The sequence below is a fragment of the Agelaius phoeniceus genome, chromosome 5, assembly GCF_051311805.1.
Source record: "Agelaius phoeniceus isolate bAgePho1 chromosome 5, bAgePho1.hap1, whole genome shotgun sequence".
In the NCBI taxonomy this organism is placed as follows: domain Eukaryota; kingdom Metazoa; phylum Chordata; class Aves; order Passeriformes; family Icteridae; genus Agelaius; species Agelaius phoeniceus.
Window position 1 is genome coordinate 6,668,610 of NC_135269.1, and position 19,883 is coordinate 6,688,492.

General features: G+C 40.3%; 1 protein-coding gene across 4 annotated transcripts in view; it reads right to left on the reverse strand.

Annotated features, from left to right (window-relative positions):
* The window catches only part of PHF21B (PHD finger protein 21B), a 143,453-nt gene that overhangs the window by 21,753 nt on the left and 101,817 nt on the right, over positions 1–19,883 (reverse strand). For all 4 annotated transcript variants that reach the window (XM_077178231.1, XM_077178232.1, XM_077178230.1 and 1 more), the window contains 3 exons: positions 16,368–16,460; positions 5,814–6,164; positions 3,974–4,096 (listed from right to left, as the gene is read on the reverse strand). In XM_077178231.1, coding sequence (XP_077034346.1) covers positions 3,974–4,096; positions 5,814–6,164; positions 16,368–16,460 — 567 coding nt within the window. The remainder of the gene's footprint in view (positions 1–3,973; positions 4,097–5,813; positions 6,165–16,367; positions 16,461–19,883) is intronic.

Below are 19,883 nucleotides of genomic sequence, written 5' to 3' on the forward strand. Positions count from 1 at the left end.
TGTGGGGCTTTGGGGGCCTCCTCTTTCTGCTGTGCTGAATGATCTTGCTGGATTTTCATGAGGTTCAATTCCACAGGAGAGACAATCTGACTGTGAAACTCAAGCTTTTGGGAAATCCAAGCAAGCAAAGCCCACAGTCCAAGTCTGAGGAAGTGTACAAAGACCATAGGAAGATGCAATTATCATACCTCAAAATGTTTAGATTTAGGTCCAACTAAAACACAGTGTTTGAGCAGTAGAAGGTCAAAACATTGTTTCATTCAAAGAGGGTCAGGAGAACATGTTCCAACACTTCCAAGCCAAAATATTAGTCTGACCTTCTTGCTTTGTGAAAAGCTTGATGATTCAACATTTCGTTTCAGCTCAGGATAAAATCAACTAGTAAGTCACCAGAACTACAATTTCCTTTTCAATTCTGACTTTCACTAAGTGAAATCGTGAAAGCAAAAGCATCCTCATTTTGTAGATGAAAAGTTCTCTTTGGTGGGTTCATCAAAATCAGAGGTTAGGATTGGACATCTCTACCACTCATGCATCTGTGAAAATACCTTTGTCAAACAGGTGAACTAACACCCATGTAGGACAGGAATATGTCCTTTCCACAACCTCAAGAGATTCAGGTAGATTAAAAAATGGTGGTGTAGAATTTCCTCATTGGCAATTTAGATATATTCACACTGTATTTCTGCCTTCCATAGCTGTGGTAATTACACACACGTGTTCATTTGCAAGTCAGACCTTGATTTCAGTAATATTCACTTCTTACATGCCTGAAACAACCAGCCAGGCACAGTGGGGGCCCCACACCTGAAGGAAAATATGAATATTTGATCCACTGTGCAGATCTGAGAAGAAAATTATTCAACTGAGTAGGATTACAAGCTCCACCTCAGCCCTGTCAAAAGTAACAGTGGCAGGATACTTCCCAGCACTGTGAGCAAAAGTAATGACAATTTTAGGAATAGAACCAGGAAGCTGGAATGGTTAATGAGTGTTTTTTCAATGGAGTGCAGAATTTTTGCATCACCCCAACATTAAACTGTAGGGAAAGCACATATTTTCTGATGCCTCAACTGAAATTTGTGCACTGGAACATTTGCTAAACAATTTCCTCTCTTCGTGCTAAAATTGTTTGAATATGTATCTAACTAAATGCAACATACTTGCTTAAAATATGAAGAACCATCACAAGTGGACTTGATAATTATCTCATGATTAAACACAGGAAGTGTTAGCTTTTATAGTTACTTGAAAGATGGTTCCTTTTAAAAAAATCCCAGCACAAGCTGTATTCTTTTGAACAAGCATATTATATTAACAGCCTATTTGTTTTTATGGGTTTTGCTATTTCACACCTCTGCAGCTGATTGGATTCAACTCAAAATCTGACTTCCACTGCAAAACTTTCATTTCAAATATCACAGGGTCTATTGTTGGTCCTCTGTACAGGAAGTTGCAAAGCCAAGACTTCATTTTCTCCAGATTTTCCATCCAAGCTTAATACTAGCATTTAGTTCACAATTGCCATGTGTTTCTCTTGTGCTTAGGAAAAATTAGAACACCAGTAACTAAATAACCAGCATTTATGGCAGTATTTTTTCTTTTAGGTAAAAACATTTTAGAATGAAAGTGTTGCCAGATAGTTTGCTAATATGAATTGTTAAATGATCAAAACGGTTTTGGCAGAATTCTGTTTCTCTCTGTGTTGAACTCACGTCTCTTCAAGAAAAAAAGAAAAGATTAAACCCCCCCAAAAAAATGAACAAAAAACAATGTCCAGGGTATTTTCTCCCCAGAGGAGCAGCTCCCTTCTGTAATTAGCCCATTTCTTTACAGAAGCCATCCTGGTGGGAGAAGGCCCATCACTGGATCCATCACCATTGTTCTCCATCCCCAGCTGTGCCCCACTGATGGGAATGAGTGGGTGGCCTCCTCCTCTTCCTCAGTCCATGATCAGCTTCATTGCTCACCAGCAGACTGACCAAGCCAGGAGCTAAAGACAGTATTTATCCCTGCTCTTCTCTGTTTGTTCAGGTACACTCAGTAATGTGGGATTCCTGGTTATTGCTAAGTATGGTTATTTCTATTTAGCTCATTTCAAATTTATTAAATCCCAGTCTCTCCCAACTAAGTTCTCTACAGAGCCATACTGGAGTTCCTGCCTCAGTTTTCTGCTTTGAGGATAAATAAAAGTGAGAAGTGCCTATTTTCTCTTTAAAAATACCATGCTGTTTTTGCTTTAAACTTAATCATCTGCTTATAAGCCGTGAGTGCTTTCAGAAATACACAGAATGTCTTTTCATGAAGCAAAACAAAGATTTTCATAAAAGCATTTCATTTTGTAATTACATGTTCTATTTATGTCATTACATGTATTTATACTAATTATGATGTTAGTTCTAATTACACTAATTGCATAAATACATGATAATCAACTAAAGTTTACTTTCAAAGAACAAAAGAAATTAACTCTAGACCTACCTATTTATGGCTGTGCCACAAATCTATGAAAAGAACTGTCATAGTTTAGGGCACAGTGTCAGCACCCTACCCAGAAAATTAAGGTTTTTAAGAGCTCCAGTAAACAGGGTAGAAACAGTGTCTGTGGTTAGAAAAAGGTTGTTGAGATATTCTAGTTTGCAATGTAAGGAAATTCTTACATTTTTGAATCCCATAGGAAAAGTGTGCCCAGTCCAATTGCCTCCTCCTGCATCTCTCTGGAAGGCTTTTATTCATTATTTTTCTATGGGGAAAAGTAATGAATAAAAAATTGATGTTTTTTCCTAGCATTCTGTTTCTAAGCAGGGCCTACTGGTCTTTCTGCACATAAGGTGCTACAAAACAAAGAAGTTTTTGGAAATACCTGTCTAAACAAAACAGAACTCTACAATCCCATCATTCTGTGGTAATGAAGATTCATGTAAGTGTCAGATTTTAAACTTGAGAGGTTTCCCAAGCATAGTTTTGCAGAGCTTCTACATAGAGCTGTGATATTTTGGGCTAAAATGTTTATCCTTAATACTTTTAACCATATGAACCTCCTAAAATGGTAAAAAAATTGACCACAAGCCTCAAGTAACATAATTTATTTTGTAATAATCCTCTTAAACCTATAGCTCCAAGGATGCTTTTGTGCTACACATTTATTAGACTAGTGAGGTTTAAGATTTCACAGGAGCTGAGCATTTCCACAAAAGAAGTAGATTCAGTCTGTATAACTTCTCAAACTGCCCTAAAATTACACCTAATATAATGTGAATATACCCAGTCAAAACCCAAAATGTCTGTTAGAGAGACCCCATTTCTACAAAGAGTAGCAGTTTATATTTCTAGTTTAAATCAAAACTCTAATTCCCAAAAGAGATTTAGTCTCATTACCTGCTTTCTACTCTCTTACCCAATTTAAAGGATTTTAATGTATTTCAGACTAGAATCTGTGTACATGTGGGAAGACATACACCCAGCAAATGCAAGAAACTAATAATACAATCTAAAATGTGCAAGATTCATTAAGAAGAAAATGGTAAAAGCTCAGCTTACAAAAGAAATGTTAATTACACCTCATACGCAGCCTCTAAATCTGATGCTAGATGTTTCATAACATAAAAGAAAATATCTTAAGTTTGTATGCACCTTTCACAAGAAATCCAGCCACAGCCATAGGGTGCCTAGATTATTATGAGACCTTTAGGTATTATGAGACCTCCAAGTCTTACATTTTGTGACAGTGGAAGGTTTGAATGTGCACCAAGTTTGTGCAAATTTGGTGCAAACCAAATTTGTCAGGGCACTCACTGGCAGAGAAATTACCCTGATTGCAGAGACTGAGAGGAGAGATGAACAGCTGGCAGAACCACAAGCACAAATAAAGTAATCACATATACACAGAGAAGAGTGTTTAGATTTGGCCCCCATAACTTAACCACATTGTAGCTCATTTATTAAAAATTAAAAAAAAAAATTAAAAAATCACCTCTGGATTTTCCTCCTTTTTCTTTTTGGTAGCAGGCAGTCCCTGAGCTGACTCTTCAGAAGATTTCTTTGTCTCCAGTTTACTTTCTGTCTGGGTTTGGACTTGAGGTTGAATAATGATAACCTAAAAGACAATGCACAAATAAGAGAATTCACTATATGAAACTGGATTTTTCTGCCTCAAACCTTTGAGTCCTCTTTGAAGGGTTACTTGATACCCTACAAGTAAGAAATGTAAGTCACAAGTCAAAAGCATAAAACGACAGGATACCTAGGTTAAGGTCCTAAATCCATACTTAAGTTTCTAAAAATTAATTCTTATTAGTGCATTATAAACCTGCTACAGCCTAAGTCTCTTAATGAGTGCCTCTGAAAATTAGGACACTTTCTATTTAGAGGACTTGTGAAAGTGGCAGAGAAGCCATGCTTTAGCACTTGTGTTAGTGATCTTAAGGTCTTTCCTTTGAGTTTATTTTGTGTACAAGTAGAAGAGATGGGATTACTAAACTTCCAAGCTCAGTTTGATCTCAGTCATAGCAGTGTTTTTTCAGGGTTAGTACATGGGGATGGGAAAGAAGGTATTCCTCATGGAACTCAGATCAGACTTCAGTCCTCAGCCTTTACATGTTATAAATAGTGGATGTCCAGTTTTCCATAAACTAAATAAACAATATGTTTTTAAAATTAAATTTAGGTCTTCTTTAGAACCTACAGGAAGTACAACACAAATCTCATTAACACATTTATGGTAGCATATCCAGCTGCTTATATTTAAATTACCACATGAAGGTTTACATGATGTAGGTCACATTATCTAGAAACTATTAAATTAAAAGGAATGAATTTCTGCCCACAGAAGTACACATATAACTTCATATCTATAATCAAAAGGACTGTGGAAGCTTCAAAAGGACTTCCCAAGGACTATCACCTTCTAGATAAAGATTATTAGATTTGAACACCAGGCCTTTTCCATCTACTTCATTGCTAATTTTCAATCAATGTCATTTAAGTGTTAGATACATTATTTCAACTCAGTCACTCTAGAAGATTCAAGAGCATAAAAAGGGATGGTTTTTTTGAGGCAGCTGCCATTTTAAGTAAGAGAAAAATAATTTATGTCAAAGAAATGGGGAAGAGACGTCTGCCTTTATTTACCTCAAAAGCCATCCTACATATTTTTTTAGCGCTGTATGAGAACTTGTGCTCCAAAAAGACCAAAAGTAGGAGGATCCCAGTAGTAAATTACAGTGAATGTCTGCCTGATACATTAGCAGCCTGTATGGAATCTGACTCTGGTATAAGAGTGGTGAAGTTCTTGCATTCCAATGCAGAAAAGCAGTACAAAGCTGAAAGAAGTAATTCATAGCTTGAATTTTTTCTTTTTACTGATTCATCTCCTGGTCAATTCTGAAACCCTGAGCTCTCATTTCATTTGGTCTTCCTCTGAAAGAGCAGAAGGGAATCTCTGATTTTTTTATGTACTCCCTGGTGTCAGTCAACAAATTGAGTATCATTGTGTCACTGAAGAGGGAGTCCATAGGAAATGTGAGCCTGTATAGAATCCAGGGATTTTATTCATGAGGATTGGCTTAAGGAAAGAGAAGTTCATTTTAACAGAAGATCCTGCTAATATCAGTCTACATAATGAGGTGTTTTGTCCCCAGTAAAAAACAAGCTTGTACGCAGCTAAAAGCCCACTAGCTTCTATGTGTCCATGTAAGAATTGTCCCGTTGCTTTCTGATTATTTTCTTTGAGAAGAGCCACTGACAGCACTCCCAGGGCAATATTTGCTGACAGCTGCAGCACAGCTGCTGTGTCTGCTGCCCGGGGAACTCACCTTGCTGTCGGCACTGATGAGGAGCGGCTGCACTTTGATGCTGTCGTTGACCACCGAGACAGCGGCGCTGGTGCTGATGGGAGCTGCATTGCTGGGGGACGTGGAGATGATGGCATAGGCCACCCCAGCACCACTCAGAGGGGACGACAGGGCTGCAGGCTCGGTGACACTTTGGGACGGGCTGCTGTGCGTCTGTCCATGGCTGACGGTGTTGTTGGCGGTGGGGAGGGCAGGGCTGGGGTTTTTGATGCTCACTATGGTTGCCTTCTGGAAGGTGGGAGGCTGCTTGGAAGGTTGGTCTCTGCACGGGGAGATTGGGAGGCTGTCTGGAATCAGGGTCTTTGGCCTAACCTACAAACAGAGAGCCAGGTGTTATTAGTGAACAAACACTGCACACCATGTGTTCTGCCAGTGGAATCTCTAATCGCATTCACCATGGACCAGGAGCATCTAGAAAAACAGAATGGAGCAACTGCAACTAGCTACCACTTATAGATATATTCCCAGCTCTTCTCAATTGGGTCATTTTGAAGTTCTTAACTCACTGCAATGCTAAACAATCAGAAGAGAAGAAAGTCAAATCCTTATTTTGATCAGTACACATCCATACAAATGCTAGTCAAGTCACATCCAGTTCTCTCAGCTCATACCTGCAGCACAGCTCCTGTGTTTGCTGCCCATGTATAAGCCAAAGCCTTTGCAAAGAATGGAAAACCCAGATGCAAAAATTTCCTGTTCTGAAGGACACAACACTTTTGCTATGAATTAAGGAGAAGGAGCTGAATCTTTAAGGGAGTTGTGGGAAAGCATTTACAGGGACAGTAAAGTATATGCTTTTATGCCAGTGGGTTGGTCAATGAACATCCTCACATGTTTAAGACATGCCATGTCAAATGGAGAGGACATCAATCACACAATCACTTAACTCACAAAAAAATAAAGAAAATAAAGAGAGGCATACAAGAAACCCACAACCACCAAGCACCATATTTTGTTGCAGTAATTAAAGAGCTAACTTGCAGCCGTGGGTGGATGCAGGAGGAACTTCCATGAATGGAAGAGGACACTTTGCCCTGCTTTGCAACAGCTGGGGCTGTACCCAGAGCCATGAATGATAGCAGCAATCAATTGTTTTCAGCTAACGTGATGTGTTTCCAGTGGTGTAATTAACATTACCCAGTCAACGTGGCTCTGCCTTAACAACATGTTAAGTACAGTTCCAGGATTGAAAATAAATAATTTAAAATGCTTCACATGGAGTTAACTTCACTCCCAGCTAATTCGTTAACACAGCTGATAAAACAGTCAGTTCCCTCCGTGCTTATTTAGTCCTGTCACTTCCTGCACCTTCCATACTGTGAAACAAAATGACAAGCTCTAACAGACAAACACGGGAAACAGCTGCCTGTGTCACCACGCTGGAGTCTACAGGAGCCCTTCAAATCGTGCCAACTTCAATCTTCAGCCTATGTAAGCAATTTTTAAAAAATGCAGGGATTTACTGGTGTGCAGAAAACCATCTCTTAAGGTTGACCATCATCCCCTGTTGTGTCAAGAAGGAACCATACCCTTTTGTCCCCACAGCAAATATTAAGGGCAGCAACACACACATTGCCAGCTCTCTGGGTCTCAGTAATTTGTCCCTCAAATATCAATAGGAGCCCTGTGGACACCCACAAGCCTCCTGGGGAAAGGCATCACAACAATAATGCCCTGGAGAGATGCGTCTTAGGTTGGCAGCATTTCTCACAGCTCAGGGTGAGGAAAGAAGCCTCCCCCATGGTGCTCTGCAGCACTGTGTTAATTTATCCCAGTTCTGTCCTCCCCATTGGCCTTCCCTACCCCTTTTACCCTCATATGTTCATATTCTGGTAAGTTCTCCCTTCCCTGCTTTCCCATTGGTTTATGTAACCCCACCTATCCACCCTGGCATTCCTTATCCCCATGTTCTGCCCCTGAGCCCTCAGTTCATTGGATCCCTGATGCTCTTCTCCATCCCCTCTTTCCCGGTATTTATACCCTGGGCCCTCCTGTGTGTTTGTCTTTGTCCCCCTGGACCTCTTCAGCCTTGCCTGAAATAAAGGACGTTGGAACTGCATGCCTGGACCCTCCCATGTCTCCACTGCTGAGCTGCTGTGTGTCTGTGTGTCTGTCTGTGTGTGCTGCTGCTCTCCTGGCTCCCACCCCTTGGCACAAGATGCTCTCAGGGAAGGTTGTGTTCACCACCACCATGGACTGCAACAGCGCCCTGAACCCCTGAGCAGTGCAAAAGCAGCATCAGAGCCACAGTCGTGCGTGGGACAGTCACATTTCCAGCAGTCATGGTAGATGGAAAGGTAAGGAGGAGGTTTGCCCAAGGTCCTGCAGACTTGTGCAGAGCCAGGAAGCCACTGTGCTCAGCTTACAGCTTCGGGGTGGCACTGGGAAGCCACAGAGACCTGCTGTGAAATGATGGAAAACTACACAGAACTCCAACAAACCACAGTCAAAATACCCTGACAGTAACTGAAGGGTTCTTTGCTCATTTTCTTTATGCAATGATTATCTGACTGGCTTAGTTAAGATACCAGACAAATACCTTGGTCAAGTAGTTTTAGGGAGGACTCTGTACTTAGCTTCATATCCATGATTAGTTAATGGTCTTATTTTCAAAAGTAGTGCACAAAGCATTGGTCTAAACCCATCAGTTCAGGAGTTTCTCTAACCAAAAACTGTCATGTAGTCTACCAGGATCAACTGTATCTGTCACTCTTAATTGCACTTCTATATTTAATCAAAAGTCTAATTAAAACTAAATGCCTACATATAGGCATTATAATATAGCTATATAATATCTTTTAATATGTAATTATAGCTATATAATACAGCTATATAATTTTCTACTGCATGATGCAATACCTCTGTGAATCCTACACACACTCATAATACACATCCTGCAAGTTATGTCTGAACACATCTTACTTTGCTGTAAAATAAGCTCTTCCTGCATAGATAACTAAGCAAACCTAATTTTCCAAAATACTAAATTCTTTATAAAGTGCTGCATACTGAAGTTATCTGATAGGACACACCAAACTGTTACATCACAGAGCATATGCTGGGCACTTTCTGCCACCATGTGATACAGAAGAGGGATAGCTGTTTTCATGGACTAAGCCTCTGAAAACTCCCTGCTAAGTTTACCTAACCTTGGGAGACTGTATTTATTTGCAATTACAGAACAATAAAAAGGGTTGACTACAGAAACAAAAGTTTCAGGTACTCCTGAGTTAAAGTTCGAATTATTTAAAGTGAAAATAACATTTATTTCAAGGAGCTGCAAGTGTGAATCCAAACCAGAAAGCAAACATAGAAGCCCCTTGTGCTCCAACACCTATGAATGTTCCCCTCAGAATATAAACAACAAGAATAAACATTTAATAAACGGCTACATGAAAGACCTTTGGCAGTGTCACCTAAAATCCCAAACTGCTACAGTTATTGGTGGAGATAAATGGTATCAACTAGGAAGGGAAAAAATAAGAAGGAAAAAGGCAGCATAAATTCCCTTCCCTCATGGCAAAACTGTAGCTTAAATTTGGAAGATGAAAGGAGGACAGTGGCACTAGCAAAAGTTTGGAAGTTGGCAATCACTGAAGAAGAGGTAGATTAAAACTAGGGCAGGACAGGGAGTGCACTGCACACAGTACCAAAAAGTAATTTCCTACTGAAAGTATCACAGGTTGGATGACACCAGTTCCTGTCACAGGAGTTGCAGAAATAAAGGCACCAAAGTTGAGCAAAAGAGAAGAAAAGTGAAAGAAAAATAAATAGCATGTATGTTACCAAAAGAACACTTCAACTCTTGGCAAGTGCTGCAAGTAACAATTCTCCTGTAGGCTCAACCCCTCTTTCCCCAAGTATCTTTCATTTAACTTCTGACAGCTGTCAAAACACAATGTGATACTAGCAGGGCTCGAAATGCAGCAGAGAGAGCTGCTTCTTGAATATAATGATTTCCTAAACCCATGTTGTTCTTGAGTTTCCTCCATACTCACACTAACAGAAACATTTCATTTCCTGTGGCAATGTTCAGGCTGCTACTCCTCAGATAGCTGCAGGTGAGCACATTTTTCAAGGAGATATTCTCAAATCCGAGCACTCACTAGGTGGCAGCTGTCTGCTTTTCAGACACAGAAATAAGAGAGCACCCAATCCTGTGAGATGTACAGAGCGCTCTTTTGTTCAACAACTTCTAATTTAATATATTTTAAAGAGCTTCAAATCAGGAAAGAATCAGCTCCTGTGAGCTGATTCTACTACATGACTTCTTGTATATCCCATATTATTAAGCTTCATCCAGATGTCCCTGTATGAAGCTCAAAAGGCTGGGACTGGGTTCGGGTTCTGTTTGTTGTTAGAGCCAAAGCTGTTATTGTTGTTTGTTTGTTTGTTTTATTATACATACTAGTAAAGACCTGTTATTCCTATTCCCATATCTTTGCCTGGGAGCCCCTTGATTTCCCGATTTTGATAATCCAGAGGGAGGGGGTTTACACTCTCCATTCCAAGGGAGGCTTTTTCTGCCTTCCCTAGCAGACACTTGTCTTGTAAACCAAGACAATCCCAACAGGTGAGCCACTCACCTGCTGTAGAAAAGAAAAATAAGGTAAGAAAGAAAACCTCTTACAAAAGAAGTCCTCAAGATCCAACCTATAGAGGTATAGGGAAAAAGGAAAAGGGAGGAAAGTCACACAGTTCCTCCAATCTCTGTGGGCAATCCTATGTAGTCCTAAAGGACAGGATTTAATTAGAACAGTTACATCTGTGAAGATCTGCAGGTGATATGAGAATTGTTAAGGGCATTTCTGGCAAATGTGCTCTCCCTCAGGCCTAGGAAAGAAAGGAAGTTAACATGGAGTACTTCAATTACAAATCCAAAAGGGATCGCTGTGATCCTCCAGTTCATTGGCTGGACATATAATTTCTCCCAGAAACTGAAGACTGATTTCAAAAGAAAATACTAAAGACTTCTTAATGATGAGCTCCAGTAAATTGTTAATTTTGTTGGGTTTTTTTTTTTTATGCTCGTGACTGGCATTTTATAGCAAGGTTGAATTTTCCTAACTTCAGCTTCCAGTCCCTGGATCTTGTTCTAGCTTTGTCAGCAACACTGAAGAGCCTTCCCCTTCCCCTGTATCAGATATCAGCTGGATCATGCTCAGCATCCATCAGCCCTTCATACTAGCAGGGCCCATCTGTATGAAAGTAAGTTTTTCAGCTCAACACAATATCACATTGCCTTTGAGAGAAAGACCATTATTCACACTTTATTTTCACTTCACCCTTGTACTCAGAGCTTGAAAACAAAAACTCAAAATGGATTTGGCACAATTCATATGTCACAGAGGCAAAGTGCTGGGAGCAGCAGCCAGAGCTTTCATTCTTGAAAACTTTAGAGGATTACACAGAAAACATTAGCAATGGCTGATAAAATGAGTGCAATATGGGGTAATCATATCCTTCACCAGAATGAACAGATGCACACTGACTTCAATAAAGCTGGGTCTATTTGTGCCAGCTGAGAACTGACTCCCTCCCTCTTCTTTTTTGATCAGTAAAAATTAGGCAAAAAAATATTTCTCCTTAAATTTACAGCAATGACATTCCCTAAAATCCAGGTTGCCCCATTCACTCAAATACAAGTATTTGCAGCTTGGTTCATTTTTAGTTCCTTTCCCAATAAGCTCCTATTATCTTCAGCCTGCTTTAGGACCACTGTCAAAATAAACACAGTTTATTTTCTTCCCACAGGGAAGATTTCTTTCTTTTCTTCCTTCCCCTTGATGGGGCTACATAAAAAAGAAGTTACTCTTCATTGTGGAAAGCCCAGGCAAGATGACCCAGAATAAGTGAATCCCATGTTCACATACAACTTAGGCCTCTCTTTAGCATATTCCTGGAATATTAGCCTGTGAACCTACAGAAGGATGTTGTGAAATTCAGGGCAGAACCCAAGGAGCAGCTCCAGCCCACATTTTCAATCCTGCTGCTCTGGATGGAGCAGACCAGGGAAGAAACCTTAATCTGATCACAACAAAATTGAGCAAAATTGAGCAGAACTTCAGCAAGGGCAGAACTGCAATAAGCCCCTCGAAACAAAGCCTGGTCTCTCAGTTTACACACACCACCACCCAGGAGTCACTCAGCAGTATTTTCACGTGTTCAAATTACACACACTCCAGATCAGGCATCTCCCAGGTGCTGTGTACCTGCCATGATTTGGTATTTCAGTTGTTAGTCATGGACTGCTAACTTAAATGTAAAGGTGACATGCAGCTAATAGAACTCCTGGGCAGTTTTTTTAAGAAGGCAAAACAATCTAACTTAGTTTTTCTTCTCCTTCATCTTTGCTTGATACTACAGAAATGGATGTTTTGTTGAGAAGGACGTTTGAGTGGGAATCTGCCAGCTCTGCTTTTTGTGGAGGTCAGCATAAGGCAGTCAGGTGGGAGCTCTTTATTAAAAATGTTATCAATGTTTTGAACACTGGGTTGGTTTTACATGGCTTGGTTTTTTTGGTGAGGAGGGAAGAAGCCAGCCACAGAAGTGATTTTTCTGTGGGAAGCTGCTAGAAGCTGCATGCCTGACAAACCAATAGCAGGCTGGCTCTGAAAACAGACATGCTGCTAAGCCAATTGATGCAGTTAGTGACACGTCTGTGATGACATATTTAAGGAAGAAAAAGCATGTACAATTCCTCTTTTTTCTTTTGAGGTGTAGGGAGGCGGCTGCCAGAGAGGCCATCCCGGCACTGGGAGCGGCAGACCAACTTTGCCACAGATCAGCCTATTTCTTCTACAGTACACAGTGGCATCCCAAAACTTATGTCTGTTTCTAGGAGTTGTTTTCCTTCCAAGAAATCTTCCAGAAGCCCTACTACTAAGGAAGCCAGGAGCAGTACCTGAGTTTGGTACACATGTGAAGAGAAGCAGCAACTACCAGTAGAAATGTGCTCATGAGAACTATGACATGAAATTTTAAAATAGGACTGTGTTTTTAACATTTGGGAACATGTGGGGACTCTTTCTGGGCTCACATGGTACCCAGTGAAGAATAAACACAAACCAAGACAACAGAGCTTGTCCCAGGGCAGCCCAGTGACCACATTCAGACACACATTAAAGTGTCAAGGTTTGAAAGGACAGGTGTCTGCTAAGGAAGGCAGAAGCCTCTCCTGAAATGGAAAATGTAAAACCCTCTCCGCAAATTGTTATAATTTTGAAATTAAGGGGGCTCTCATCAAAGATATGGGAGCATGAATAACAGTACTTCACTAGGGAAGAAAAGAAAATAAAAATAAAATAAACAATGTAGTAATACAATACAACATTGACAGAGTCAGAATAGACCTGACACCCTGTTGGTCAGGGTGTTGGTAGCAGTCCCATTCAATGATGGCTGCAGCCCTCCTGGAGTGACAGATGTGGTTCTGTTGGAGCAGGGATCCTGTAAAAAGGAGGAGTATTCCCCTGAAGGTCCTGTGGTGGGGTAGATGGGCCTGGTCTTCCTCTGGGAATCCAGTGGGAAAGAGCTGCTCCTCTGGGAATCCAGTGGAAAAGGCTGCTGTGGTGTTCCAAATCTCAGATTGCATCCAGGTAGGAATGCTTGGCTTCTCCCCCTGGGCGGAGCATCTCCCAATGGGATGATGTAATTTTAACAGCCATGCAGTGACACTCAATGGCCCATGAACAGAAAATATCTCCCAGCAGGGAGGATGGGTTGTGGAAGAGATAAAGAAAACTGCCCAATTAACAGAAGATAACTGCCACACACTCATTTCCAACCTAAGCATAAAGTCACTGCAGAAGATAAAATCTAGGCAGTGTCTGACAGCAGAACTTGGCAGAGTTGGCTGACACATACATATTTCACCTGAGGCCCTGTGAGTACCTGTTTGTTTTCACCACTAACCTGTGTGATCCCTCCAATGCAGACACTGCTCTGTTCGAAGCAGCAGTGTCATGAGCAAAGCCATCCCAAACTGTGCCTTCAACCAGCATGGAAAGATAAATCAGATTATAATTCTATCTCTCTGACCTAACTGCCATTCAAAATATCACAGTTTCTCCATTAATTTGAGTGAGGACTGGACTAGGCCCAAATTACTGGCAATAAAACAGGGGATTAATTTTAATATTTTTACCTTTTCACTTAAAATCTTCCTGTTGAAGCACAGAAAATCACATTCACATGTACCTCTAGGTGGCTACAATGCAACTTAGATTTGTCTGTAAACCGGTTCAAAATAAGCAGAATATTTGCTCTGCAGCTGGATCTTGGAACTCAACCTGAGAGAATGCCACCCCCTCCTTAGAGCAGATGGTGCCATAAGAAAGAGGAATAGTTCCAGAGTAACACAGTGTTTAAGGAGAGGACCTCCAGGATTTTCTTCTTAGAGCGCAGTGGAGAGTCTGCAGTTTCAAAGCATCTTACTCAGCTGGAGACCTCAAAGACCAAAGAAGAGAAAGGCTCTCTGGAATTAGCTTCTCAGACATCACAGCTCACTTATTTGATGAAAGCAAAAATACCTTCATATTTAGGAAAAACTAACCAAACAAACAACCAAACAAAAAAAACCCAAAACAAAACAAAAAAAAAAACCAAACACCAAAAACCCCACAAACGTCTGCCAAAGAAGCTTGTTTTGGCAAATAATGAATGCCTAAAATATTGTTTGTATTGCGCAAAGAACTTGTAAGTAATGTTTGTTTGCTCACCGCTTAATTAGCAGTTCTAAGTGATGGGATTTTGCTGCCACTTGTGAATGTGCAAATTTTGAAACTTCATTCCCCAGATGGAAAAGCTTCCAGGGGGTCATATCATAAACCCATTTAAATGAACAAAACAAATGACAAGTATCTCTACTAATGTGGAAAATGAGGGAGCTGTATGCATTATTTTATGTAACTCTTGTTAAATACCTTATTTTACTTCTGTGGTATGATTTTGTTTGCATAGGGGTAAATCAAAAGAGGCTGTCAAGATGAGGAGCACAGAAGTGTCAAATATATAAAACCCCTTTAGACATGATGAGGCCTCAAAATGGAGGAGCCTCCTCTTTCTGTCCAGCCAGCATGGTAATATTTATGCCTATCTGTAAATCTGAAGAGAATTTGAATCCCAAAGAAATAATGAGACTGGCCAAAAGGAGAAATGCCAGGGAGCAGTTGGTGTGCTTTTTTTTAGTTATTGTCATAACTAGATTTGTCACAACTTCACTGTCACAACTAGACTTGGCAGAGATGAAGGCTGAGGAAGGTTCCATACCTTCCAGAACAAAACTGAGCCACAGATAACATCTGAGTCTGGACACTGCTTTCATTCCCTGTGAAATATTCCAAATTCTTGGTAGAGGAGTGATGAATACGATTCTGCTGTCCCAGTAATTTGCTGTTACATAGGCAAACAAAGTAAAGGTTTCAGCAGGTGCCAAACCCAGCGGGACTCAACTTGTTGGTATGCTTAGGAGATGGGAATTTGCATCTCTGAAAGGCAGCCCTAGAATGGCAGGATTGTGCCAGTAACTCAGAGCAAGGTATGGGGCCTTGCCTGCCACCCATGGGGACAGAAGGAGGTTGGTGGCCAGCCTGGGTCAGTGACCAAGTCTGATGAATGAAACTGAGGACATGGACTGTGACTGGGTTTAATTCTGCGCCATTTCCAGCTCCTACTGGAAGATAATATACACCTCTTAATTTCCAAAATAATTTTTTATTAGGTGCTTGTTTTCACAACACTACAAGGAAGAAGGAGGAGATGCTTTTTACCATAATACCTGTGTGGCATCACATGCCCTTGCTTCCTGGAATTTTTATATTTCCATATGAAGTTTCTAGTTTTCCTGGACCAGAGCAGTGAGGGCCACAGTGGGAGACATATATTTATACTTAATAATCATTAATGTGAAGAGCAAACCATAGAACTGCAGCAAAACACCTATTGAAAATGACATCCAAAATTTTTGAGAAAGAGGATTGATATGGGGAATAAAGTGCATAGTTATAGAAACAGTGATTGGTGTTCAGAAAAGAAGACAGTTTGAAACATTTTAAAAAACAGTGAGTGCAACTCTCCTTTCACTCTTGCTCAGAGAATCTTTTCTCAGTCTGGCACCTGGGTTAGCTGGGCCAAAACTTTGTATTGGGATAGACAAGGCAAATAAGTCAGTGAAACAGAACGTGGGGTTAGATCTTGAACAGGAAGGTTAACACTGCCACCAGTTCTTTTAATTACAGAATTGCAGATTTTCAGTTTGATTTGTGATTCAACTTTAAAGCATAAATTTACATTCCACCATATGTATTTTGCTCTTCCACAATGAATCTGCATTACTTTTTATAGCTTTTCATTGTGCTATCAGTACACACCCAGAAGAATTATGTTTTTCATGGACTGAAGAAAAACACAACTCTGCAAAGTCAGTGTGCTGATGCACCCAGGCCTGGGCAGTAGACAGAAGCAGAGAATATGTACAAAATGACACAACCCCCTCTTTGAAAGTGTATTTTGTACCTGAGGTAGCACTGCTGGTCCTTGTCCTGCCAACCTCTGCAAGGAGCTGACCTGAGGAACCTTAATGGGCACTGCAGTGATAGTTCCCAAAGCCTGTTGGAAGAAAAACATTTGAACACAGCTTAAAACAATCGTAAAGCTTTCCCAGACAGAATCTCTCTGAGCCAGCAGTTCCCTTCCAGCTCTTTTTCTCTTCCCAGCTGCCCTGGCTGAAGGCTCTCTAGGAGGCACCAAACTGTTTTCAAAAAAGATCTGAAATGCACCACAGTGATGTGTATTGGTACAATGATGCATTTCATGGCAGCCAGGGTCACAAAGAGATATTTGCTGTGCCTCAGGAAATAGTAAATACTGAATTATTAAAATGGAAAGCTGCCTATAAATCTACTACAGCGCACTGCCACACAACATTCAGCTGACACCCATTTGGGCCAACAGAGCATTTATTACTACCTGTGCTTATTTTTGTTACTCACCCTTTTCTTAGTTGTACACTAAATTTATTCAAAGCTTATTTAAGATAGGATGGAAAAAGCAGATAACTTATAAATTTATGATTGGGCCATATATGTAGAGAAGACAGCTAACTTTTCCCATTCAATGTCTTTCATCCCTGATTTCAATTCACAAAATCATGGAATGGCTTGGATTGGAAGGGACCTTAAAGATCACCCAATTTCACCCCCCAGCATGGGCAGGGGCACTTTCCACCAGACCAGGTTGCTCCAAACTCCATCCAATATGGCCTTGGACATTTCCAGGGATGGGGAAGCCACAGCTTCTAACCAAAAGTTCTAAAAATACTTTGGTTTACTGGCCAATATTCTTTGGGCAAGGTTTTGTAACTTTTATCTAGCATTTTGTTATCACTGTTGGGATGACACAGAAATATAAGCAAGCATATGACTGTCATTATAACAGCAAGAGACACTTAGTCACCAAACAGAGAATCTTACCAGGCTGTTAGAAATAGCTAATATGGAGAAAAATATAGATTCAACTCAATTTCTCTAAATTTAACTCTGCTGTAAACCAAGAGTTTGGATCACAGCCAGCAAGATAAAATATGCTATTATTACCTCAATCTGGTAATGAAATTTGTCAGTAGAAAAGAAACTATAACATAATCAGCTCAAGGAAAGTGAAACTGTGTCATATCCATACTGATATGTTCTCCTCAGACCTCACCCACAGAGTGGCAAAACAGTCTATTTCATTCTGTCTCCAGTGTTTGATGAGAAATAACAAGTGTATTCAGGCAGAATATTCTTAATAAACTTCTCCTACAGCATTTATATTTTTTACCTCTGCTACTCCTGTCAGAGACATTTGGGGGTGTGATGCTGCATATTCAGGAAAGATTAACATTTGAGGATTTGTCTGATTAAAACAACAAGGAGAGCTGAACAGTTAAAAACATGCAAGACAATTTTTCTTGAGTACTCGTGGATTACCAGTGCCCTGGATTATCCATGGAAAAATATACTCCATTAAAATTCTGTCTCAAGCCAAGAGAAGAGGGAAAGGGGGGCTGAGAGAGCAGCATTTCCATATTTCCATCCATGGATGACAACACAAGTAAGTTACACTTTCCTTTAGAAATTAAGGATCTGGCAGCAGGGTGAGGAACAGAAGGGGGTATTTCTGCCACAGTTTGCTTATGGGGTGATACATGGACTGAAAACAAGAGGAAGGATCTGACTGAACAACTTCACTGCCCTCACACATCAGCAAGAATACCATGATGAGCTACTGCATTCTGGGGAGAAGGAGAAATTAAGCTGCCACCTACTGCTGTGGGCATTTATTAGACTCATCACAACTTCCTGCTTAATATTGGAACAAACTGTAATCAATTCAGCCCAGATTCAGATTTTTTAGGGTAAATACCAAAGTGAACTTTCCAATTCATGCTACAGAAAGTTTATCAGACATAGGATCTATATTTTCCTACTGTCCCAAATAAGATTTCTTTTACCACAAGTGAAGTCCAAGGTCTACTTGGAAATACCAGGGCCACCACTACTTCTCCTGGGCTGCACAGATACCCTCTACAGAAAGTTAGAAACAAAAAGTTCTGCCTTCTGGAAAGTTGTGCTTTAAAGGCTGCTGCCTCTGACCTTGCAAACACACATTCTAACATTCCTATTCCTACAGATACACAAGGATTTGCAAAGATGTCCAAACTGGACAGCAGAATACACGGTGGTTGGCATGGTGGTGTTCAGTCCAAGGCTGCACTTGATGATCTTGGATGTCTTTTCCAACCTTAATGATTCTGTGATGCCATTAAAATACAAAGAGTCGACACTGAATGAAATTGGGAACTGATTATAAAGATAAGAGTCAAATTACTAAGATGTTAAGTAAGATAGAGTGATCAATTGTTAAGATGCATAAAAAACTCCATGTCTGAGCAAAAAAGCTCTTCTCTTGTACTACTTTAAATATCTCCAGGGAATAAAAAACCAACCAAGCATCTAGAACAGAATGACTGTCTGTCCTGCGAGGAAGGAGGTCCTGTCAGCCCCTGGGTGCACTGCTGGGCCAATTATGGTTCAGGTTTCAAAACAGTGAATGATTGAGACAAAAGAAATGAGAGAACAAACAAGAAACACGACAAAACTACTCTGCACTGTTTCCTCAGCTTCACTTGAAGGCAAAGTCAGGAGGAATCATCTGTGGGTAGTGGAGAAATGAACTACTGTCACTTTTGTCACCTGCACTTTCAAAAATTTAATCAGATTTATTTCCTGAAGGAGCAGTTCTGCAGCAAACACAAAAGTACAAAACCAAATAATGGCACTCTTAAGTTATGAAATTTTCAGTGACAAAGATGCAGCCTTCCCTTTACAAATGATTTTATAGTAAGGATCTGTTATTGAATATTCAAGGAAACAATCTCAGTATAGAAATCATATGGCCAAGGAAAAAATCAGAATTTCAATCTCATGTTAATATTAGCATGAGATGATCAGTATGTTCAGACAGAGAGAGATGTACGAATCTATTTTATTTTTCACTATTTACATTGTTTTGTTACTATTTCCCAGCTTGGGCAATAAATGGTTCCAGCTATTCAAGAATTTGATAACCTCTGTACTTTTCCTGTAACACATTTCATCTCTTATGTCTGGGTACTTTGCCTAGGTCAGTATTATTGTCTCCATTTTAGTGATTAAAAAAGTCTAGATTTAGAGGTAAAATGATAATGGTCAGGGCTAGATTGTTGTGCAGCTGGAAATTCCAGTGTCTAATCCATGTGACTGATTAACTTCATCTCATCCATGCATGGAGACCTTCAACCAAGTGGCCTAATTTTTAGGCAGACCAGGATGTCTCCATGACAATGAGTGAAAGAAGTGAAGTATGAAACAGGGAATCCCAGTTGTGCTCTCTGCAATGAAGGAGGTGCCAGAATGGGTGGTTGGGCAGTTTGTCTCTGGGTACAATTTACACTGATTTGTTCTTGTTCAAGCTGTACATAAACATAGGAAAAATAAATGGGAAATAAAA